The 21,980-nt window shown below is 54.4% G+C and overlaps 2 protein-coding genes across 13 annotated transcripts in view; both read right to left on the reverse strand.

Moving 5' to 3' along the window:
• HSP90AB1 (heat shock protein 90 alpha family class B member 1) lies at positions 1–6,836 on the reverse strand. Of its 2 annotated transcripts, none has more exons than XM_008932790.3 (12): positions 6,748–6,836; positions 6,507–6,653; positions 6,161–6,367; positions 5,695–5,854; positions 5,356–5,489; positions 4,581–4,892; positions 3,983–4,148; positions 3,607–3,797; positions 3,178–3,325; positions 2,664–2,932; positions 1,904–2,237; positions 1–583 (listed from the first exon to the last, which is right to left on the reverse strand). In XM_008932790.3, exons 2-12 carry the CDS (start codon positions 6,651–6,653, stop codon positions 474–476), a joined length of 2,178 nt encoding a protein of 725 aa, XP_008931038.1. In that variant the 5' UTR covers positions 6,748–6,836; the 3' UTR covers positions 1–473. The 2 variants fall into 2 exon arrangements, 1 of the variants encoding a protein (XP_008931038.1); XR_001922282.2 differs by lacking the exon at positions 1–583 and adding an exon at positions 2,499–2,564 and having other exon boundaries at positions 2,125–2,237.
• A 2,310-nt stretch (positions 6,837–9,146) lies between these two features.
• The window catches only part of SLC29A1 (solute carrier family 29 member 1 (Augustine blood group)), a 34,237-nt gene continuing 21,403 nt past the window's right edge, over positions 9,147–21,980 (reverse strand). For 7 of the 11 annotated variants that reach the window (XM_018085279.1, XM_018085275.2, XM_018085274.2 and 4 more), the window contains 12 exons: positions 16,671–16,753; positions 16,097–16,178; positions 15,673–15,833; positions 15,306–15,445; positions 14,965–15,099; positions 14,696–14,793; positions 14,416–14,506; positions 14,209–14,297; positions 13,958–14,066; positions 12,559–12,644; positions 10,732–10,931; positions 9,147–10,145 (listed from right to left, as the gene is read on the reverse strand). In XM_018085279.1, the coding sequence (XP_017940768.1) occupies positions 10,034–10,145; positions 10,732–10,931; positions 12,559–12,644; positions 13,958–14,066; positions 14,209–14,297; positions 14,416–14,506; positions 14,696–14,793; positions 14,965–15,099; positions 15,306–15,445; positions 15,673–15,833; positions 16,097–16,178; positions 16,671–16,699 (1,332 nt within the window). In that variant the 5' untranslated portion in view covers positions 16,700–16,753 and the 3' untranslated portion in view covers positions 9,147–10,033. Of the gene's footprint in view, positions 10,146–10,731; positions 10,932–12,558; positions 12,645–13,957; positions 14,067–14,208; positions 14,298–14,415; positions 14,507–14,695; positions 14,794–14,964; positions 15,100–15,305; positions 15,446–15,672; positions 15,834–16,096; positions 16,179–16,670; positions 16,754–17,535; positions 17,644–18,449; positions 18,572–20,235; positions 20,255–21,980 lie in introns of those variants that run through there. The other 4 variants (XM_018085282.1, XM_018085276.2, XM_018085272.1 and 1 more) reach the window with 4 other exon arrangements.

Below are 21,980 nucleotides of genomic sequence, written 5' to 3' on the forward strand. Positions count from 1 at the left end.
TAAATCATCAGTTCTTTAATTGCAGTAGAACAAATAACAGAAAAATAATCAAACAAAAACCAACCGAAGTACAATATTCTACCCCAGGGGTTCAGGGAGGCAGCAGCTCAGAGGAAACGCTCTCCCAACCCAATGGAACAAGGGCAGTGTTTGATGCCTACTGGTAACATGGGATACCCCATGAGGGGCTAAAAAAGGAAGCCTGATGCTTCCTTACCTCCACTCCCCATCAGCAGCTGTTCCTACACAAGCAGAAAGACAGAGGACAGGCTCGGGCTACCTGAATCACGCACTACAAACAAACAGGAAATCATACCCTCCTGCACCCTGCCAAAAACAACCCCAACCAAACATAGCCAAAAAAACAGACACCACCATGGAGTCAGTAGCAGCTGGTGGGAGCAGACCCCCTTCTAAGCAGACATGATATAGGGCAGAGGTCTGGCAGATGAGGGAAGAGCCTTTCTCCTTCTTTAGTCTACCTCTTCCATGCGGGATGCATCTTCATCTCCCTCCAGAGGGGGGATTTCCTCAGGGACAGCTGCACTGGGCTCCTCTACAGTCACCTCATCTTCATCAATGCCTGGGAGAACGGAAAGAAAGGAAGAGATGAGGCCTCCAAGTGCTACCTGATCCCAGAAGAACAGCCTCTCCCAGAGCAAACCTGTCTCCTGCCCACAGCCTGAAGAACAGGGCTATTACCATCCAGTAGTTCACAGAAATCACAGAATGTCCTGAGTTGGAAGGGACCCACAAGGATCATCCTGGCCCTGCACAGGACCATCTCCAGGAGTCACACTATGTGCCTAAGAGTATTGTCCAAATGCTTCCTGAACTCTGTCAGGCTTGCTGCTGTGTCCGCTTCCCTGGGGAACCTGTTCCAGTGCCAAACCATACTCAGGGTGAAAAACCTTTTCCTCCCATCTAACCTAAATCTGCTATGACACAGCTTCATGACACTCCCTCAGGTCCTATCATGGGTCACCAGAGAAGAGATCAGTGCCTGCCCCTCTTCTTCCCCTTGTGAGGAAGCTGCAGCCTGCAATGAGATCTTACCTCAGTCTCCTCCAGACTGAAAACTAATAGAACACAAGTCAGTATTATTAGGAGTTATTGTCAACTACAGCACTAATCCTATATCATGTTCCCAGTAACATCTGCACTAATATATGGATATATATGCCATTGGAGGGTACTCCTTAGCCAGTAGAGGTTAACGACAAAAGACTTGTCACCCAGCGCCACAAAACCCTGAAGTGAATGTGGTTTAAGACATGAGCATTTCTCTCAAGACAAACACAGTAAATCCAGTAGTCACAAGTAAAGCAGTTGCAAGACTCTAAAGCTACTTAGTTTCCAACACTGCAGGTATTTCAGTTTACTCTGAACAGAAAGTTGTACTACCATACAGACTTCCTAGCTGCAGTTTGAGTAATACAAGACCCTACTCCTGCTGAGAACAGGCAGCAAAGAGTTAACACCTTAGCTGTGCCAAGGCACAGCACTTCTGATTTACATTTTTAGCTAAATAGCAAACTTGGAGAAAAAGGCTGGGTACAAGCACAAACTGTTTTACCAGATGGGTTACATCATCCATGACAGACTTTTGACATTCGTTCTGAAGAAATAAAAAGGCTCAGCTTGTGATCTGAACAGCCTGGTGGTGGGTCCTGGCCTTGTGGAAGACAGGACAGTCCACTCAGTGCCCTGAGTTGTCCTGAATTACCTTGTTTAATGCTTCCACTTACCCCTGGCCACCTTAGGTACACAGCCAGTTCTGCACATCACACCAGCATGGCTCACTTATGGGCCTCCCCCGGCCCCAAGACAGTTACAACTAGCCCGATCAGTTAGCCTGCCTTCAGGGCCTGCTCCAGACCTGAGAAGCTGCATGGATATTTACCAAGGCCCAGTTTGATCATCCTGTAGATGCGGTTGGAGTGGGTCTGGGGATCTTCCAGGGAGAAACCAGAGGACAGCAGAGCAGTCTCGAAGAGTAGCACCACCAGATCTTTGACAGCTTTGTCGTTCTTGTCAGCATCAGCCTTCTGGCGGAGGGTTTCCACAATCGGATGGTCAGGGTTGATCTCCAGGTGCTTCTTGGCCATCATATATCCCATAGTAGAGTTGTCCCGCAGCGCCTGAGCCTTCATGATGCGCTCCATGTTGGCTGTCCAGCCGTAGGTGCTGGTGACGATGCAGCAGGGAGAGGAGACCAACCGGTTTGAGACCGTGACCTGTCAACATAGTTGAGGGTTAGCCAAGCAAGGTCTCCGTATGGCCTGGACTAGGCCCAGCCACGGCACACATGATAGCTTAAAGTCCTTGTCCCAAGTTCACCTGGGGACACCCCAAAGCAAGCAGAGATCTTCCAAGCAGTTCCAGGACTGCTGCACAGACTAGTTTGGACAGCTCGGCCAGGATTTTGAGCACCCACTGCATGTTTCCCACACTTACCCTCTCCTATCAATGCACGTATTTGGGTCAGTGCCCCTCACCTGCAGCCTGGTTGCTTAGAGCAAGACGGTGCATGCTGGGACCTCCAGACTCCTTTAGCGGCTCCTCTGCAGGAGATGAGAGGCATGCATTGAGCTGGGGCCCTTGCCTGCAGCACAGAGGACCCCCTCCCTCCAGCCCAGGGCTGAGCTCCCTGCCCATCTCACCTTCTCCACCTTCTTGTCCAGGATCTCCTTCATCAGTTTGCAGAGGTTCTCGAACTTGGCCTTGCTCTCCTCCATCTTCTTTTTCTCCTCCTCATCCTCAGGCAGCTCCAGCCCCTCTTTGGTTACTGATACCAGGGTTTTGCCATCAAACTCCTTGAGCTGCTGCACACAGTACTCGTCAATGGGTTCTGTCATGTACACCACCTCAAAGCCACGCTTCCGCACACGCTCCACAAAGGCTGAGTTGGCAACCTGCTCCTTACTCTCCCCTGTGTTTGTGGAGGGTAGAAATGAAACATCACCAAGACATAAGAGTTGGTTACAGCAGAACAAAGAGCACCAGTCACTTGGAACCCCTGACGTAAAACGGGCAGCATCCAGGGCTCTAGGCCTGTTGGCCTTTCCCCAGCTCTTAGGGATAGGCTGCTGAAGGCAGCAGGAAAAGTTTGAAGTTAGGCTAGTAGGCAGGTAACCTGCCTTCACCTCAGTAGGGCTCAGAGGAGCTCTGGCTCACCTGTGATGTAGTAGATACTCTTCTGGTTTTCCTTCATACGGGACACGTACTCTGAAAGCGAAGTCACCTCATCACCTGACTGGGACGTGTGGTAACGCAGCAGCTCCGAAAGGCGCTTTCGGTTCGTTGAGTCCTCATGGATGCCCAGCTGGTGGCAGAAAAGATGCATGAAGCCTCCAGAATGAGACTTGGATGCAGTTGGCACCACCCCCGAGGCATAGCCATCTCTGCCCACCTCTTGATCATTTGAGTGTTTGGGGCAGCCAGAAGGGATGGCTGCCCACAAAGGCTCTCTGGAGCACTCATAAGACCCCCTTTCCCTTCATCCTAACATCCATGCAGAGGAGACAGGGTACAGGGACAAGACTGCTTCTCAGCCAGATGGGTCATGGGCCCCTCCCTCCTCCAGGTGCAGTGTGTCCAGCTCACCTTCAGATTCTTGGAAAAGGCCTCATAAAACTTCTTGTAGTTCTCTTTGTCCTCTGCCAGCTCGGAGAAGAGCTCCAAGCATTTCTTCACAATGTTTTTGCGGATCACCTTGAGGATTTTGCTCTGTTGGAGCATCTCACGGGAGATGTTCAGAGGCAGGTCCTCCGAGTCCACAACACCCCGGATGAAGTCTGAGTAAGGGAAATTAAAACGTGCATCAAATTAAGGATTCTGAGCTTCAACACAGGAGGAAGAGTGCTAAAACACCGACTGCTGTGCACCCACACCTCATCCAGCCCCCTTTGTACTGGGAGCAGTATCACAGGCTGTGGGGGTCCCAGCTCCACACCAGGAGGCTGAGGCAGGGGGCTCTTACTCAGGTACTCAGGGATGAGGTCGTCACAGCTGTCCATGATGAAGACACGTCTCACATACAGCTTAATATTATTCTTTTTCTTCTTGTTCTCGAAGAGGTCAAAAGGGGCACGGCGCGGGATGAAAAGCAGGGCCCTGAACTCCAGCTGCCCTTCCACGGAGAAGTGCTGTGGAACCAGGAAAGAAATAGTTGCTGGGGTGCTTCACTTCTATCCCTTTCCCCAATACCCACTGTAGGGAGGCTCCTCAGCACTGGGGCTGGCACAGGTGCACAGCAGGGTCTCCAGCATCCAAGCAACCTGGATTTCCCCCTCCTCAGCCTCACTGTCCCCTAGGTGCCAAGATTCTCTGGCATCCAGCAGGCTTGGACAGAGGAGTCATGCTTCTGAGGCCCAACACCCTCCTGTCCTGCTTACAAATGGGCACTGCCAACCCCTCCACCTGCATGGGAGTCACAGTGCAGGCTGCCACACCACCAAGTGGCCTGGGATCCCTCAGTCCCAATGAGGCACAACGACATGCGGCACATGAGGCTCTCGATATGGGCTAGAAAGGGACTCTCTGTCTTTCCCCAGAAGGCAGGGTAGTCAAGCCCCCACCTTGACAGCCAAGTGGTCCTCCCAGTCATTGGTGAGGCTTTTGTAGAACTCGCCATACTCCTCCTGGGTGATGTCATCAGGGTTGCGGGTCCAAATTGGTTTGGTCTTGTTCAGCTCCTCCTGGTCAATATACTTCTCCTTGATTTTCTTGGTCTTCTTCTTCTTGCCTTTGTCTCCCTCATCATCATCAGAGCCCACATCCTCAATTTTGGGTTTCTCCTCATCTTTGGACACTGACTCCTCCTCTTCCTTCTTGTCTTTCTCCTCCTCTGCCTCATCATCACTGATCTCTTTCTCGCGCTCCTTCTCCAGCTGTGGAGAAAGGTACAAGAAATAGGTTAGGCCCAAGCAACTCTTACCAGAATTCATTTTTCTCCAGATGAGAAAAATGGGTGTCCTCCAAAGCTTAACAACGGCAACATGTAGCCAAAGCTTCTATTGGAACCAGCCCTCAGAATCCCTCCTCATACAACCAAAAGCTGTGCCTGAGAGAATGAGACAAGCAGCAGGAAACCCTCCTTCCTCTGTGGCTGGTTTAGATGACCTCCAGCTGTACAGCTCAAAGGCCAAAATCGTAGCTGGATACCCTTCATGTCCAATAACCCCCAGCCTCAAAAGAAACTGGGAGCACCACTGCTCAGTACCCAGCAGCCAAGAACTATGGAAAGGAATGGAAGAGATCATGCTCTGGGCCTTCTCTGTGTTCCTGCTCTTAACATCACCCACCCCCGCCTCCAGCTTTCCAGTGGGTCCCCACTGTCCTTTCCTTACGTACATAGAGCGTGATGGGGTAGCCAATGAACTGGGAGTGCTTCTTCACCACTTCTTTGACACGACGCTCCTCCAAGTACTCGGTCTGGTCCTCCTTCAAGTACAGGATCACTTTGGTGCCACGTCCAATGGGTTCACCTGAAGGGAGAAGAGAGAAACATCAGGATTTCAGGGCATAGCATTAAAGGGCAGAGAGCAACTGCGACCAGCTCCTCAGGCCTAAACACTACAGGATACCCAGGATTAACTAGTGTGACTGACAATGGAGCACAACTCTATGGAGCACCGGGAAAAGGGGCGCTTCTAGCAGAAAAATGTATTTGTTTTTTTGTACAATACGTACCGTGGTCAGTTCGGACAGTGAAGGAGCCCCCAGCTGATGACTCCCAAGCATACTGCTCATCATCATTGTGCTTGGTAATGACTACCACCTTCTCTGCCACCAGATAGGCAGAATAGAAGCCCACACCGAACTGCCCAATCATGGAGATGTCTGCACCAGCCTGTGAAAGTAGAGCAATTGATAAGACCAGCGAAGAGATGGAAAATGTCCACAACTGATTCACAGCAGCAAAGAACTGGGTCAGCACACAGAGAAAAACAGGCAAGCGCCAACAGGTAGCCAGCCCTACCCTTAGCTCCTCCCTGCTGCTGGAAAGGTGGGGAAGCATACTGGGGCAGGCAAACAGCTCCCACAGCAAACAAGGCAGCAAAGACTTTTTATTATTTATTTATTAATTAGTATTTGTACACCAGTGCAAGCCTGTGTCCCAGGCCCCAGGAAACCCATGCAGTCAAACGCAACCCACCTGCAGGGCTTCCATGAAGGCTTTGGTCCCGGATTTGGCAATAGTGCCCAAGTTGTTGATCAGATCCGCTTTTGTCATCCCAATGCCAGTGTCCACCAGGGTGAGCGTTCGGTCCCGGGGACTGGGGATGATGTCAATCTTAAGATCCTTCCCGCTGTCCAGCTTTGAGGGGTCGGTCAGGCTCTCATAGCGAATCTTATCCAGGGCCTAGGGGAGAGGGAGATCATCACCACGGCCCCCCAGGACACCCAGGCCAAGGCCTCTCTCTGGGCGCCCCCAGCAGGACACCAGTCCGCAACCCGGGCCTCCCCGCAGAGGAAGGAGCCCACCCCTCGCCTGGGCTCACGTCAGAGGCGTTAGAGATGAGTTCCCGCAGGAAGATCTCCTTGTTGGAATAGAAGGTGTTGATGATAAGCGACATGAGCTGGGCGATCTCCGCCTGGAAGGCGAAGGTCTCCGCATCCTCCTCATCGTGCTGCACTTTTTCGGGCATCTACAAGGCAAACACAGCCCGTGTTCAGGCCATCAGCACTGGGGGTAGGGCGGCGGGGGCCCCGGGCCCACCCCGCCCGCCGCTCTGCCCTTACCGTCTGAGGTCTGAGGGACGGGTGAAAGACCTGCCCCTCCACCGGCCGTCTTTTATAGCCACGGAGAGGAATGCCTCACCGCACGCCATATCTTTCCGCCTTAAAGGGGCCTTGGTCAGCGCGCCGCAGATAAATGGTGTATCGGAGGCATTGGCGTTGCCGTTTAGCGGCGGCCATGGTGGGGGCGGGCACGCAGTGCTCAGCTTCATACTGCCGCCATGCTGCCTCCTGTCCGCAGCACCCCGCTGTCTCTCTCCGCGGCGCTCGGAGGGTCCCGGTGCCGCGGTCCTCGGCCCTCCGAGCGCCCCGGCGAGGGACTATTTTCCGCGCCCCGCCGCGGAGGAACGCAGTGTTCGGTGCTAAGTGGTGCGAGGCGGTTCCAGAGCGTTCCGCAGAGGTCACGGAGGTGTTGGCGGCGGCGCCTTCCCGGATCCGGGCCTGGGGCAGGGAACCGGGGGGCTGCAGCGCCCCAGCTGCTTCCTGCAGCCCCCCGTGAGGCCGCGGGCCGTGTAGCTCAGCTGTCCTAAAGCGGGATGCACTGGAGCCCAGAGGATGAGAAGGGAGGGGACAAGAGGGACGGGACGGGGATGGAGCGCCTGGCAGGTCCGTGTTCCCATTGCAAACCAGTTTGGATAGGCTGTATTTCCAGGGTCTAAGGGAAGCAGTAAGATAAGTCTTATCATCCCTGTATCTGGAGTGCTGTATTCAGTTCTGGGCTTCTTGGTAAAAGAGAGACATGGAGTTGCTGGAGCAGGCCCAGTGGAGGGCAACAAAGATGATGAGGGGACTGGAACATCTCTTGTGAGGAAAGGCCGAGTGAGATGGGCCTGCTCAGTTCGAGAAGAAATGAGTGACAGGGGACCTCATCAATGTGTGTATAAATATCTGAAAGGAGGGTGCCAAGAGGAGGGATCCAGGCTCTGCTCGGTGGTACAGAGCAATAGGACAAGGGGCAATGGGCAGAAACTGATGCACAGAAAGTTGCACCGAACATGAGGAGGAACTTCTTTACTGTGCAGGTGACTGAGCAAGGGCACAGATTACCCAGAGGGTTGTGGGGTCTCCCTCACTGGAAATATTCAAGAACCATCTCGGCGCAATCCTGTGCCATGTGCTCTAGGATGACCCTGCTTGAGCAGGGAGGTTGGACCAGGTGACCCACTGTGTTCCCTTCCAACCTGACCCAACCTGTTACCTTCCAGTCCTGTGATTCTATGTTGAGGCTATGGGCACACAGGCCTGATTAGCAAAGGAAGCTGGAAGTGGGATCAGGGTGCCCAAGCCCCAGTTTCTGATGCCTGGGGATGCTGAGGAGGTGATGGCTGTGAATGATGTGGGCCAGAGGGACGGGGGAGTCCCGCTGGCAGGCTCTTGTAGTTCCCCACCAGGATCAGGAGGTGGCACTCTGGCTGTTCCCAGGCACAAGGAAAGCTCCCAGGTGGGTGTGCTGCAGGTCATAGCACCCCAAAATGTGCAGGTGAATCTCCTCCATATCAGAGGTGCTGGTGGTCCCTCGGTGTACCCTGAGGGCAGCATCCCTGGGGATAAGAGGCTGGACATAAGCTAGCAATGCGCACTTGCAGCCCAGAAACCCAATTGTGTCCTGGGCTGCATCAAAAGCAGTGTGGCCAGCAGGTTGAGGAAGGTGATGCTGCCCCTCTACTCTCTCATGAGACCCTACCTGGAGTGCTGCATTCATCTCTGGGGTCCCTGCACAGTAAGGACATGGACCTGTTGGAGTGAGTCCAGAGGAGGGCCACCAATATGATTAGAGGGATGGAGCACCTCTCCTACAAGGAAAGGCTGAGAGAACTGGAATTGTTCAGCCTGGAGAAGAGGTGGCTTCAGGGTGACCTAATTGTGGCATTCCAATAGTTGAAGGAAACCTACAAGAAAGATGGAGAAGGACTTTTTATAAGGACATGAAGTGACAGGACAAGGGGGAATGGATTAAAACTAAAAGAGAGTAGGTTTATATTAAATATTGAGAAAAAAATTCTTTACTGAGTGTGGCGAGGCGCTGGAACAGGTTGCTCAGGGAAGCTGTGCATGCCTCATTCCTTGAGGTGTTGAAGGCCAGGCTGGATGGAGCTCTGAGCAACCTGGCCTTGTGAAAGGTGTCCCTGCCCAAGGCAGGGGGTTGGAACTTCATGCTCTTTTTAAGGTCCCTTCCAACCCAAACTGTTCTATGATTCCATGGTTCAATGATCCTCCACACTGTCTGTGTCCTTGCAGCTGGTCCTGACTGTGCAAGGGATGCACACAACACTTCCACATCTGATTCTGGCTACACAGCACCCTAGGATGCCCAGGAAATGCTGGTGCCTGCTCCGTTCAGCCCTTGCACCTCCACAGCCCGTCTCCCCTGTGGCAATGGAGACACACACACACCCCCAAAGGAGCGTTTTGGTCTTTTTATAGAAAACGGCAACTGTACAGACACATTTACACAGACAAGGGACAGGAAAGCCAAGGGAGAGGTGAGGCCCCCCCCCTGCAGCCTTGGTGGGAAGGGAATTGCTGCCTCTTCTTGCAGCCCACAGTGGGACCTCCTGTCATACAACCAGGAGGCTGAAAAACAATGGCAGAATCACAAAAAAACCCCAAACAAACCACAAAAGGGAATAGAGGCAAGGAGAGTGGGAGAAGGTGGGGTGTGGAGACCTCCTCCTCCCTCAGCCTGGCCACAGTATTGGGTCTTTATGTGGGCAGGACACAGATGTCTATGCCCCTGGGATACCACTTCACAGAGGGATGTGCGTCTAGCAGAGAGCAGGGGTAGTGAGGCTGGCTGGGGGTCTCCTCCCTATTCGCAAGTCTTACCAGCAGGAGAAGGGGTGTGGGATATTTGCAGGCCCCCTGGAAGAGAGGAGAGCAAGTCTCTAGCTGCACTGGGGACAGGGGCAAGAGAAGGAATAACACTGGATACCAGCCTTCCATTCTGTCAGACAGGAAGAGGCTGAAAATGGCTTCTGGCCTTGAGCTGGGGAAGTTATGCAGTGTGGGAGGCAGCTGGACCTCTGTGAGATCCTGGGGGTCTTACGACACACACAGCATGGGGAAGGAGAAGGCACGTAGGCCTGAAGGCGTCACACAGCCGAGCGTGGCAGGAGCCAGGCCAACCCTGCAGGAGTGGAACCATCCCTGGTGTAACGTCTGCTGTGGCAGTGTGATTTGGCAGGGACAGGCATGAGGTGTTATTTTCCCACAGTGCTGAGGTGTCCAGGGCCTCGGAGGAGGATGCGGAGCCATCTCTTGGTGTCCCTGCACCCTCTGTGTGCCTCTGCTAGATGAGAATTCGAAACAGAAAGGAGACTGCGGCTCCTAGGGCCAAGCCCAGCGACAGGAAAAAGGCCATGACAGCTCCAGCTGTCTCTGCTTCGTGCACAAGCACTTTCCTAGGGGAGAAACAGGTGTCAGATCCATCCTCAGGATGCGTGCCCCATGCCCTGCTGTTCAGTGGAGATGGGAGGCTCCTCTGCAGTAGAGGAACACCAAAAGCAAATCCACCTTGGCTCCAAGAGTCTGTCTCTACACTGCAGACTCATACAGAAAAAGTGCATCAGGCAGGCAACCCTGAAGCTCCCAGCACCAGGGATAACCTCTCCAACTCCTGCCACTGTGCACTGCATCCTGCCTGGCTGAGCCCCAGCTGGGCTCCTCATGCCACCTGTGCTGGGCAAGGCTGCTCACCCTGCTGTGGGTGCTGTGCCACACTTTGCTCCCCTCCAGATCCCTGCTGCATCCAGTCCCTTCCCCTGCATGGCAAGTGGGGAAAACGGAGAGCCCAAATAGCTTCCTCATCCCTAGAATACAGAGGCACAAGCCTGGGAGATGGGACACTGGGGGTAGTGCCAATTCCCTTCTGTGCATGTGGCCCCTTCTCCAGATGCCAGAGCTGGGCAGAGCTAGACTCCAGGAGTCATGCTGGACTGTCATCTGGGGGTGTAACCAACCCTTCCCTCATCCCCAGCGCCTACTCACTTGGGCCCGAAGCACATGCAGAGGCTGGCCAGGTAGCCATTGGAGATGGAGAAGAAGATCATGAAGATGATGTACCAGGCGTCATGAGAGAACACCACAGGCAGGTAGTAACGGGGTTGCACGTTGCACAGCATGAAAAGAGGGACAAAGATGACACGGAGGACCACCATCGCTGGCAGGAGGCAGCTGTCCTTCCCGGGCTGGGAGAAAAACACAGGTAGCTGAGGAGTGGGCATTCCCCATACCATGGCATGCCGGCAGGAGCTATACAGAGGCTGTCCCTACTGTGCCAGGGCTGCAAAGGAGCCACTGAGATGGAAAAGTTGCTGAGAGACTTTCTCTGCTACAAGAAGTCTGAGCATCACCACCTGCTGCGGTAAGGAGGTCCTGCCTGGTCTGAAAGCCCTGTCCCAGACAACTTGGAGAGCAGCAGCACTAGGGCTAAAATACTGAGCTGGGTCTGTGGGTGACTGCTAAGCCCTTGCTGGCAATGGGCACACAGGCAGGAGAGCCTTGTGCACGCTCATGCAGTGAACCACCGTGCAAGACAAGGCTGGCTGAGGTAAGTCCCTTCTGGCACCTTAGTGCCTGCAAACTGGGCTTTAACCAGCTCTTCAGCCTCCTACGCCATCCCCCAGCCAAGCGGGGCAAGATCCAGCAATCTGGGAAAGGGATTATGCTGGGGCTGTTTTGGACTGTGGTGGGAAACTCATGGACCAAGTTAGTCTCCTTGGATCCTACCAGAGTTCCTGGACAACTGAGACTGGGACAAATAAGGAGACACCATCCCGCTGTGTTGTCCCTGCAGCTGGGACCAAGGCAGCTCCTGGCACGAGACAGGCTCACTGGTCGCAGGGCTCACTGGTCTGAGGTCAGGAGAGACCCTCCAGCTGCTTTGGAAGCTGCTGGGCTGGCGTGGCCACAGGACACTTCATGAGCACAGGAGGAAGCTGAGGTTAGGCCAGCTGCCATGCCTATGGGGCAAAATGGTGACAACAGCTGCCTCTCCTGTTTGAGGAGGAGAAAAGGAGCGAGCGGGGCCCCAACCAGGGAAATGAGGCCCGAACCACATGCAGTCAGACTTTCCACACACTTGTTTTGGAAACATCTCCTGCTGGATCATCCCACCACAGAGACTGCGGCCTGGACACCAGGCAAGGCGGCTCATGGCCAAGGCCAAGGGCAGCCAGCAGTGATGGCCAGGGGAGAAGCAGCTCCAGGCTGCAGGGAAGTCAGGCCTGGGCAGACCCTATGGCACATGGTCCTGAAGACCTTCTCTAAACAAACAGCCTGAACAATACGGGGGAAACGGTGCTTGGAGAGTGGGTGAAGGGGCAGGAAAAGACCCAGACAGGACAGCCCCCTTCCTCACCCAGCCTGGGGAGATGAAAGCAAGGGGATGTGGCAGGGGACAGCCCTGTGACCCATATGGCATGGCTCTGCCCTGCTCCGAGGACAAGGGTCTTTGAAGCAGCTGTGTCCTATGCTGAGGCCAGAGGTTTTATTTTGGGCTGCCCTGTCTTTCACCCTCTTCCCCGTCGCCGTCCTGTCTCGCTGTTTGCATAGCTGGAGTGAAGGTTTGTTTACAAAGAGGCTGAAATAGAGAAGGCAGCTTCATCCAAGCCATGCTGAAAGAGAGGTGGGAGGACAGAACAACACTGTGGTTGTCAGCTCTGACCCATAAATCTCTGCTTAGGACTTAAGGCGGGAGTCAGCTCTGCACCTCCTTCCTGCTCCAAGGCACAGGTGGCAGCCCCAGTGAGGGCCCTGGCTGAGGGACTTGGGGATGAAGACTGCCTGGGCATTTGCTCCCTGCCCCACACTTACCCACGTGAAGAGGGCAGTGAGACTCCGTCCCGTCCAGTCAAAGACATTAAAGAGAAGGAAGCAGGAGACAGGAATGAAGTAGAGACCTGCAGAAAGGGGAGAAGGGCAGTAATGAGTCCAGCATGCCCCAGCCCCGCATGCCAATTGCACAGAGACTGTCTTTCAGGTCTAGGTTCTCCCAGTTTCCCACTAAAGTCTGCAATCGTCTCGCAGCTAGCCTGGTGTCTGCACCCAAACCATCATGCACAGTGGTTTCCTCTTCCCTTCAGGCATACTGTATTGGGTTTGTGTGGCAAGGTTTTGGTAGCAGTGGAGCTACAAGGGCAACTTCTGTGAGAAGCTGCCAGAAACTTCCCCCATGTCTCACAGAGCCAATGCCAGCTGGCTCCAAAATGGATCCACTGCTGGCCAAGGCCAAGCCCATCAGTAACAGTGGTAGTGCCTGTGGGGTAACATACTTAAGAAGGGGAAAAAAACCTCAACATGTGCAATTGCAGCTTGAGAGAGAAGTGAGAATATGTGAGCAAAACAGCTCTGCAGACACCAGGGCCTGTGGAAAAGGAGGGGGAGAAGCCAGACATCAGAGCAGAAACTTCCATGCAGCCCTTGGTGAAGACCACGGTGAGGCAGGCTGTCCCCCTGCAGTCCATGGAGGTCCATAGTGGAGCAGATATCCACCTACAGCCTGTGGAAGACCCCATGCTGAAGCAGATTTGCTGGCAGGACTTGTGGCCCTACAGGGGACCCACACTGGAGCGGTCTGTTCCTGAAGGACTGCACCCCATGGAAAGGACTCAAGCTGGAACAGTTCATGAAGAACTGTGGCCCATGGGAAAGACTCACATTGGAGTTCATGAAGGACTGTCTCCCATGGGAGGGTCCCCACAGTGGAGCAGGGAAAGAGTGGGAGGTGTCCTTCCCCTGAGTAGGAAGCAGCAGCAGAGAAAATGTGTGGTGAACTGACCACAATCCTCATTCCCTGTTTCCCTGCACTGTTGTAGGGGCAAAAAGCAAAGAAATTGTGCATATAGTTAAGCCTGGGAAGAAGGGAGGGATGGGTAGAAGGCATTTTAAGATTTAGGTTTTATTTTTCATTATCCCGCTCTGATTTGATTGGTAATAAATTAAATTAATTTTCCCCAAGGTGAATCTGTTTTTCCTGTGACAGTAATCGGTGAGTGATCTCTCACTGTCCTTATCTTGACACAGGAGCCTTTCGTCATATTTTCTCTACCTGTCCAGCTGTGAAGGGGAGTGTTGGAGTGGCTTCGGTGGGCACCTGGCATCCAGCCAGGGTCACCCCACCACACATACCTGCTACTTCAAGCCCCACTTTCTTTTCTCCCATTTAGCTTGTTTCCAGCTTTCTCCTATCTCACCCCATCCCTGGCACACTTACCCCATGTGTTTCCCTTTCCGAGGACAGTGGACACCTTAGCTGTGATGGCAGGAAAGATGCCGATGGTGACAGTGAAGACGAAGCAGACAGACAGAGCCATGACCCAGAGCTGGGCAGATAAAAGAAAGATGCTGGTACCAAACACAGGGCAAGGGACCAGTGCTGGGCTGGTCTCCTATCCCCATGCTCTCCTACACCTTTGCCCATTCTGAAAAGAAGGGCAGGGCAAGGCTTGCTGGCAACACACAGACCTTCTTAAAAATAGCAATGACAGAGGGCTTCTCATCAGGGTTGTGGATAGGGATGACCTTTGAGTTATTCTGCTCCATCCCATTCTCATCTGCAGGGAGAGACACAAATAGCGCTTAGCAGACTGAGATCTAATTCAGTCCTTCTGTCTCATTCTTTCTTTCAGCTCTTCCTCTTTTTCCTTTCTCTTCCTCCTCTCAGCCCCTCACCTTTCTTAATCAGGTCTCTCTTGGTCTCCAGCTCTGCATTGTACACACGGTACTCTGTCTTGTCCTTCATGGAGTAGTATCGGAAGAAATCCTGGAGAGAGACAGCATGGAGGACTCATTCATGCATGCGGAAACAAGGCTGCCAGGGGCTGCCAGCCTCTACAGGAGGTAGAGGCTGGTAGGAGCCACGGGTGGGGTACTAGCGGGCCACAGTTCTTGTGCTGGGATGTGCAAAGGTCCCATGTCCCCACATCCTTCCCCACCAGGACAACAGTCTCACCATGCGAGGCAGAATGACGTAGGAGAAGATTGCCAGCACGATCGCCACACAGGCCGTGGTGAAGTAACCGATGAAGCTCTCGGGTTGCTGGGCACCAACTGAAGGCACGGGAAGAGAGGGATGAGAAAAAAAGGAAAAAGATGATGAGGGCTGAGAGGAGCAAGGCCCTGCTGTCATCTCCCACGAAATCCTGCAGCATGACCTCAGCAAATCCTGTGACAGCAGTCCTCTGGGAAGGCCCTGTCACCTGCAGGGCAGGGATTACTCACTGGCAATACTGAAGATCATCGCCAAAGCAGCAAAGGTGCCCGCCAAGCCCTGCCCACTCATGATGGGGGCTGTGTAGCTGGCAGGCAGGAGCCCTGCCAGTCCAAAGAGGCTGCCCTGGAGAATAGCGCCAAAGGCTGTGAAGGGAAACGATAAGCAGAAATGAGAAACCAATGGCAAGGATGGACCACATCTCTGTGGGGAGCCAAGGCCCCTGCCCCGTGAGGCAAGGCAAGCCCCCCTTCTCCTTGGCTCTCCCACACTGAGGTTCATGCTTTCCTCCCAGAGGGATCAACCCTAGCCATGGGGCTGTGCCCCCTTCCTTCCCCCCTGCTCCACTCACAGTTGATGAAGACGATGCAGATCATGGTAAAGACAAAGAAGGGAAGAGGGTCCATGGGGACCTTCACCATGATTGCTGTGACTAAAAACACCAGCCCAATGGCCACCAGGCTGCCCGAGATGCGAATCTGCTGGGGAATCCTGCAAAAGAGGGTATCAGTCAGGAAAACCCACCCTGCAAAAGCCTGTGAGGCTGAGACCAAGCTCTCCTGTAGGAATTGCAGCCAAACCTTACGACAGGAGATGGGTGTTTTGCCTTTGACCTGACTGAACAGGCTGCAGCTTGGCTCAGTGCTGGGGCAGGAGGACAGGCCAGGGCTGGGAAGCCCTATGGGGGCTGGCAGGGGCAAGGGCAGGGCAAGGCTCACCGCTGGTGGATGAAGGAGTTGAGGCAGGTGAAGATGAGGAGGGGCACCATGGCGCAGAGAGTCATGAAGTTGTCAAACATGGACTCCAGGTAGGAGGGTTGGGAGGTCTGGTTCCTGACATGGCTCATCTCCTCCTGGTCCTTAAGGCGGCCGATGAAGTACTGCAAGGGAAGGAGCCTGGTGAGGCTGAGGCTGTGCGAGGCCTCCCCCTAGCACACGCAGACCACCCTTATCCTTCCTCCGGACCCACGCTCATCCCTTCTGCCGCCTCAGTGCCACTTGTCCCACCCAGGTCACACATGCTTGTATCCCCTGCATGCCAACACAGAAGCTCTACGCTGTGCCTTGTTGACACACCTATACCATGGTCCTTCAACATGACAGGGGACAATTAGTATCATGGACAACAGAGGGAAGCCCTCACCTCCCTGGCGGTCATAAAGAAATTCCATGGCAGCAGTGTTCCCAGGCCGAGGATGAAGAAGATCAGCCAGACAGCCTTGTACCTGTGGAGGGGACAGAGCAGTTTGGAGGGAAATGCTGGGCAGGGTAGTGGACAGGCATCGCTTCTGACTGTCCCTAGCCCCACAGCGGGAGTCATCAGGAGGAGGAGGGAGGATGATATTTATTCCCCTGCCCCACAGCTCCTGCTAGCCTGGGCTGCTGGAGGAGATGTAGCACTGCAGAGGGGCTGTGGGAGGCCCTTCCCAACATGGTACAAAGGCAGAGGGAGGCTGGCTGCTCCTTAGCATGTGGCACCCAGATACACAGCAGACGTCACCAGATGTGGGAGGGAGTCAGGCTCCCCAGGCGTGTCCCGGCACAAGGGACTGTTTACAGGCTATTTGCTACGGAAAAGCTGAGAGAGAAGGGACAGTTTGGTAGCCCAGTGAGCATGCAGGAGTGGTCGTCCCCCCAGATGCTGGGTCTCCTTGTCCTCCCTCGCCTCCTAGTATCCTGGATGTGCCCCCACACCTTACATCAGAACCCGGCATTACCTATCTTGGGGCCCGTCCCTTGCTGTCATCTTGTGTGGCAAGAGTCAGCACAGGTCCCAGCAAGTCTTGTTGCTGCTCTCCGTCTGGAAAGCAAACAGAAGATTTTATGGGAGAGTGAGGGACACAAGCCAGGTAGGGGCAGTACTGGTTTTAACCCCAATCCATCTTGCCAGCTAAGTGCTCCACAGTACTGGGAGCCAAACACCAACCTAGCAAATGATGAGAGCACAGCACAGGAGTTTTGGAAACCTGTGGCTCAGAGTCCTTCAGCCAAGGGGCTGTGATACATAGCCTTAGTCTGCTGGCTGGGCACATCAAGCCTTCCCTCCAAAAGGAAACTGCTTTCCTGAGGTGCCCAGGCTGCTCATGCCGGCTGCTCACAGCAGGCTCTTAAAGGATTTGTGAGCCTGCAGCTCTGTGTCCCCAATCCTGGAGCTGTGAGTGAAGCATGTGCGCAGTGGGCTGTGTCTGCCCCCCCCTGCCCTGCCCTCCTCACCTCCCTCCAATGCCTGGGGCTTGGCAGCACAAAAGACACATTTAATTCAGCAGCCTCTCAGTCCAGAACCACGCAAATCCCCCATTTCCATTCAATTCCACTTCCCTGGGGCTCTCACAGCCCTTTCCTGGGTCACCTTGAAAAGCCAAGGGTGTTCCTGGCACTGCTGTCCCCTCCCAGGCACCCACCACTCCTTTTTCCCATCACCATCACCACCTGCCGAGCCCCTGCACCGCTCAGGCATCACTCTCCCGGCAAACAACCCCAGAGATGCAGTCTCCGGAGCCCAGAGAAGGGACCTTCCCTCCCTAGACCCGCCTTTCCCAGGGCAAAGCAGGATTAACCGCCCTGGAGAAGCCGCAGGCCTGCCTTGTTCTTTTCCAGTCCGGGCTGCGCCGCATGGGGTGCTCCAGCACTTCTCCCAGGGCTTCACCTGCAGTGGGGCTGCCGGTGCTGTGTCCCCGGCCCTCCCGGGACATGCCCGCCGGCCGCCTGCTCTGCCGCCGCCCGCAGCATCCCTGCCTGCGCCCTGCCAGGTGGGGCGGAGGAGGAGGCAGGCAGCCAGCAGCATGCTGGGATCTGTAGTTCGTGCCAGCCCCTGCATGCGCTGAAGGCAGCGCAGCCCGTCCCCTGGCACAGGTGCCCGTGTGGTACTGGAGACAGATCGCCTCCTCCCGCGGTGCGGTCCTGCAGGCTGGGGAGCCTGAGCTAGGATGGAGCCAAAACATAGCCGGCAGGATGTGGAGAGGCATTTGGGAAGCCCCTTGGCTGCTTGGGAAAGCCAGAGCAGGACGACAGTACGCCTGCACAGGATTGAGAGCCCTGCCAACCCGACAGGTGCCACCCTGTTGATGTCAGAGCCATCTGCAGCACCACTCCCCTCCCTTCTCATGCAGACAGCTTGGGAGCATGACAGCTCCTGCCTTGCCCTTGTGAGCCATCCGGGCTTCCAGAGAAAACATCCCAAAATCCCCTCGCGGCAGCCTGCCAGTGCCTCTGGGGAAGAGACACCCCAAGCCCTAGCCCGGGATTAGCAGAGGAATCTGCAAGCAAAACTGCTACCACATCGCACATGGAAACCCTACCAGGGCCACTGCTTGTCTCCAAGCAAACAGATCTCAACCCAAAAGAGGCAGAAGAACCCCAGCTCCCCCAGCTGGTTCCCAGCAAGCCCTCAACATGCTGCTCCTTGCCTGTACAAGCCCCTTGCCCCTCTTCCAGCCCCCACCAGGTCACATCAGTGTCCCAGGAAACAGGGACAGGGACTGACCCCACAGACATACCTGGGGAGAGAGGACAGAGACAGCGCAAGCCCCGTGTTCAGAGTATTTGAAGGCAGCGTGTTCCCCTGCTTCCACACTCCCCTGTTCTTAGAATGTCAGGTCCTGGCTCAAGTCACACGGGCTGGAGCCCTATGGGTCTAGTGGCATCCGTGGAAGAGGAGAAGAGGTATCAGGTACCACAGCTGGCACACAGCCCAAGTGTGTGGTACCACACACTGCCCAGGCGTCCAGGGAAGGGAGGAAGGGAAGAGTGCCATGGAAGAGATGGCAGGAGCTGGGGGCGTTGAGGAGGTGGGGGGGGGGACCAGAGTAGGACTCTGGAGGGTGCTGGGGCAGAGCATTCCCACATGCTGCTTTCCCACCGCCTCCTGCTTCCGCCTGGAGAGTGCCCACATCCCCATGTCAGGAGCCCAGCCTCCTTGGCAGGCACTGCCCAGCCGCACTCTCCTGCCTGCTATGTTTGTTTTCTATCTCACTTTGCTAAGTGCCTCCTAATTTTTTCCACAAAGAGACAGTGCCTGCCAAAGGGTTCACGGGTCAGCAGTCATTACAGCAGGAAACACTTCCAGCCGCTGGCTGTTACAAACAACCCTAAAACAGAAAAGGTCACATGAACCAACACCAGCAACAGGTGGCAGCCCTGCTCCCATGGGGGGGGGGAGCAGCCCTACCCTATGGGACATGGGAATAGATGCCAACTCTCCAGCCGGCGCAGCACAGCTCTAACCACCTCCCAGAGGAGTCTGTTGGTGTTTAGCTGAGCCACCAGCTTGGTGGCTGCACATCCTAAGGGACAGGAAAAAGGAGGAGCGATGTGGGGCCTTGGCATAAGGACATCTCTTTTGATCCTGGGCACAGAGCAGTCTGTCTTATCCCCACAAAAGTGATGTGTAAGCGGAAGGAGCAAGATCACAAGGAGTGTCTTTAACAAATCACAGGCTCGCACCTCTGAGTAGGTACAAAAAAGAGATGGCACAATCTTAATTGCCAATTCATGCCATGCAAAGGCCATGGCAGATGCTAAGTGACGCCTGTGGTATTGGGCCACACACAGTCCCACTGCCAGCCAAGCCCTGGGAGCTGACAGCAGGGCCAGCTGTCACCAAAATTGCCTAACCTCTGTGGAAAAACCCGCACTGCAGGACAGCCACACCTGCAGGGAGACATTTGTCAGCTGGCTTCAGACACTTCCCCATCTCTCCCTTTCCATGCAGTGCCTTTTCCCATGCTCCTGATGCCTTCACTGAAGGCAAGCACAGTGCATGCTTGGCTTCCCACTCCAGAGCAGTTCCATGGTGCCATGTAGGCATGCTATGGGTTTATATCCAGAAACACCAGCTCTTTCAAGAAAAGCCCTTTACACAACACCAAGTGTAGCAGTGTCCTTGTTGTCCCTAGCCAAGAGGTTGCCAGCAGACTCAGTGGCAAGCACCTCATGTCCTCCTGACACCACTTGTATGGGGATCACTTTGCAGGCATAAGGTCAGTACTTCCTCCAAATACGTCCAAGATGGGACAGGGCCAGTTGCCTCACCAACCTACACCCCATCCCCTACGTCTGCCTGTCCACTGGGCACACTGAAGTCCTCCCGTCAGGAAGGGTGATCTGGAGGCCCATCAAAGTTTACCTGTAGGGACAGAACAACCCTGCACAGGGATGTAAATCACATGAAGTTCTGATGCCCATCATGCTGCTGGAGGATGGGAAACACTCCAAGACTGCCCATTTAATGAGATTTCAAGTGTGTGCCTGAACTCTGACCACGCTGCCCACGGATCCTCCTACCTTGTGTCAGGGGTCCAGGGAACCAGCCTTCTGGGCAGCGTCCTGCCCACCTCCACCTTCAGCCACCAGCTGTGAGGCACACGCTTGTATTTCACAAGAAGTATGAGTGTGTGCAGTTGTGCACCATTACCGCGGTGCTGAGATAAAGGCAAACCCTCCCAAAATAAGGGCAGGCAGGTACCGGGGGTCAAAGCAGAGGCTGATCTGGCTCAAAGGCTGGTCTCCATCAAAGGAAAAAGCAGATGCCAGGAAAAGGTAAAAGTGGCACACTCATATCCCTACTCCCCAACTGTTCCCCAGCCTCCAAGCTGCAAGGGACATGCCGTTCACATGCATTGCAGTCCATGGCGGGTTTCGCTTCTGTGAAATACGACTTCCCCCTTTAACTCGGGAGCTTCTGAGAGGGGGCAGCAGCTCCCCTTGGACACAGGGCCTCAGCCAAGGCTCCCTCACCCTCGACATCAAAGGGTGGATGAACATTGGAGTGGCGGCTTTACAGACCTGGATTGTATCCACCCAACAGCACATTTTCCAAACAGAAATTCTAGCTCACTTAGTCATTCAGGCATGGCTCCACGCCTTCAGTCCTCCTTGTTGCTTTTCTCTAAACTTTCCCCAGCTCCCCTCGACTCTTCCAGAGATGCTGGTGCCAGGGCACACAGGGACTGTGCAGGGGTGAGACACCAATTTGAAGAGTGGCACAAGGCTTTCCTGCTTTCTTTCTGCTTTATCATTCACAAAGATGATTCGATTTGTGTTTTTGCGCACACCAAGCCATCTGAAATAGCTCCAGGCCTTGCTGCGAGTGGCCAGCTGAGAGCACAGTCTTGTTTGTGGATTTGGGGCCTTTTCTCTCCCTCCCTCGTCTATCACTTGATATTTATCTATACCGAATTTCATCTGCCTACTGCCTGGTGTTGTAATTGTTGTCAGTACTCTTTCCTAGCTGGCACTTGTCCCCATGAACCTGAGTAATCCAATCACCTCATCAAAGCCCTGACATCTCATTGCTCATTCCCTTTTTCAGGTCACGAGCGTGTTGAAAAAACATGGGACCGATGCAGAGATCTCCTTTTACTGCAAAAATTGACTGCTGACTCCTACACTGTCCTTCCTGTTTTCATACTAATTACAGAGCCATGTAAGGACCTCCTCTCTTGACCAGCAAGTTCCCTTAAAAATGGGGCTGAAAGCTGGCTGGCATTCTTTTTGGGAAGCAGCATGGGCACTATGAGCCCAGAGTCCCTATGAAGTGTTGCTCCAATCTTGGGGGCCCTTTGGCAGGAGCTTCCCTTGCCCACAGACGCTGCCCTGCACAGACACTCAGGACACACAGCAGATCCAGCAGTCAGCTTTTCTCTGAAGTTCCCCTCTAGCCCTTCTTAGAAACAAACGTCACATCGTTCCCCCCTCCCAGTCCCTGGGGGCTGGAGCAGTTGTGAATGACCAGAGGCCACACGTGATGGACAGCTGCTTCACCCTCCCTTTCCTTCAGGGGAACACTGCTTGGCCCGAGCCACTTGTTGCTGTTTCCCTTTGCTTTCTAACTTTTCCTCTGCAGATGCTCTGAGAAGCCCCTCAAAAGAAGGTGGAAGAAACTGCTCAGGCTCTTGTGGAGCAAACAGAGAGGCAAAAGCTTCAACTGGCTTTTCTGCTATGGAGTCTCTTCCTCCAATCCCCCATCCCTCAAATGGCCTGCAGCAGGTTTCCTACTCTTGGAGTGTTTTGTGAGCAGTTTACATCAG

The sequence above is a fragment of the Manacus vitellinus genome, unplaced genomic scaffold (assembly GCF_001715985.3).
Source record: "Manacus vitellinus isolate BGI_N305 unplaced genomic scaffold, ASM171598v3 scaffold_8_pilon, whole genome shotgun sequence".
Taxonomy (NCBI): Eukaryota; Metazoa; Chordata; class Aves; order Passeriformes; family Pipridae; genus Manacus; species Manacus vitellinus.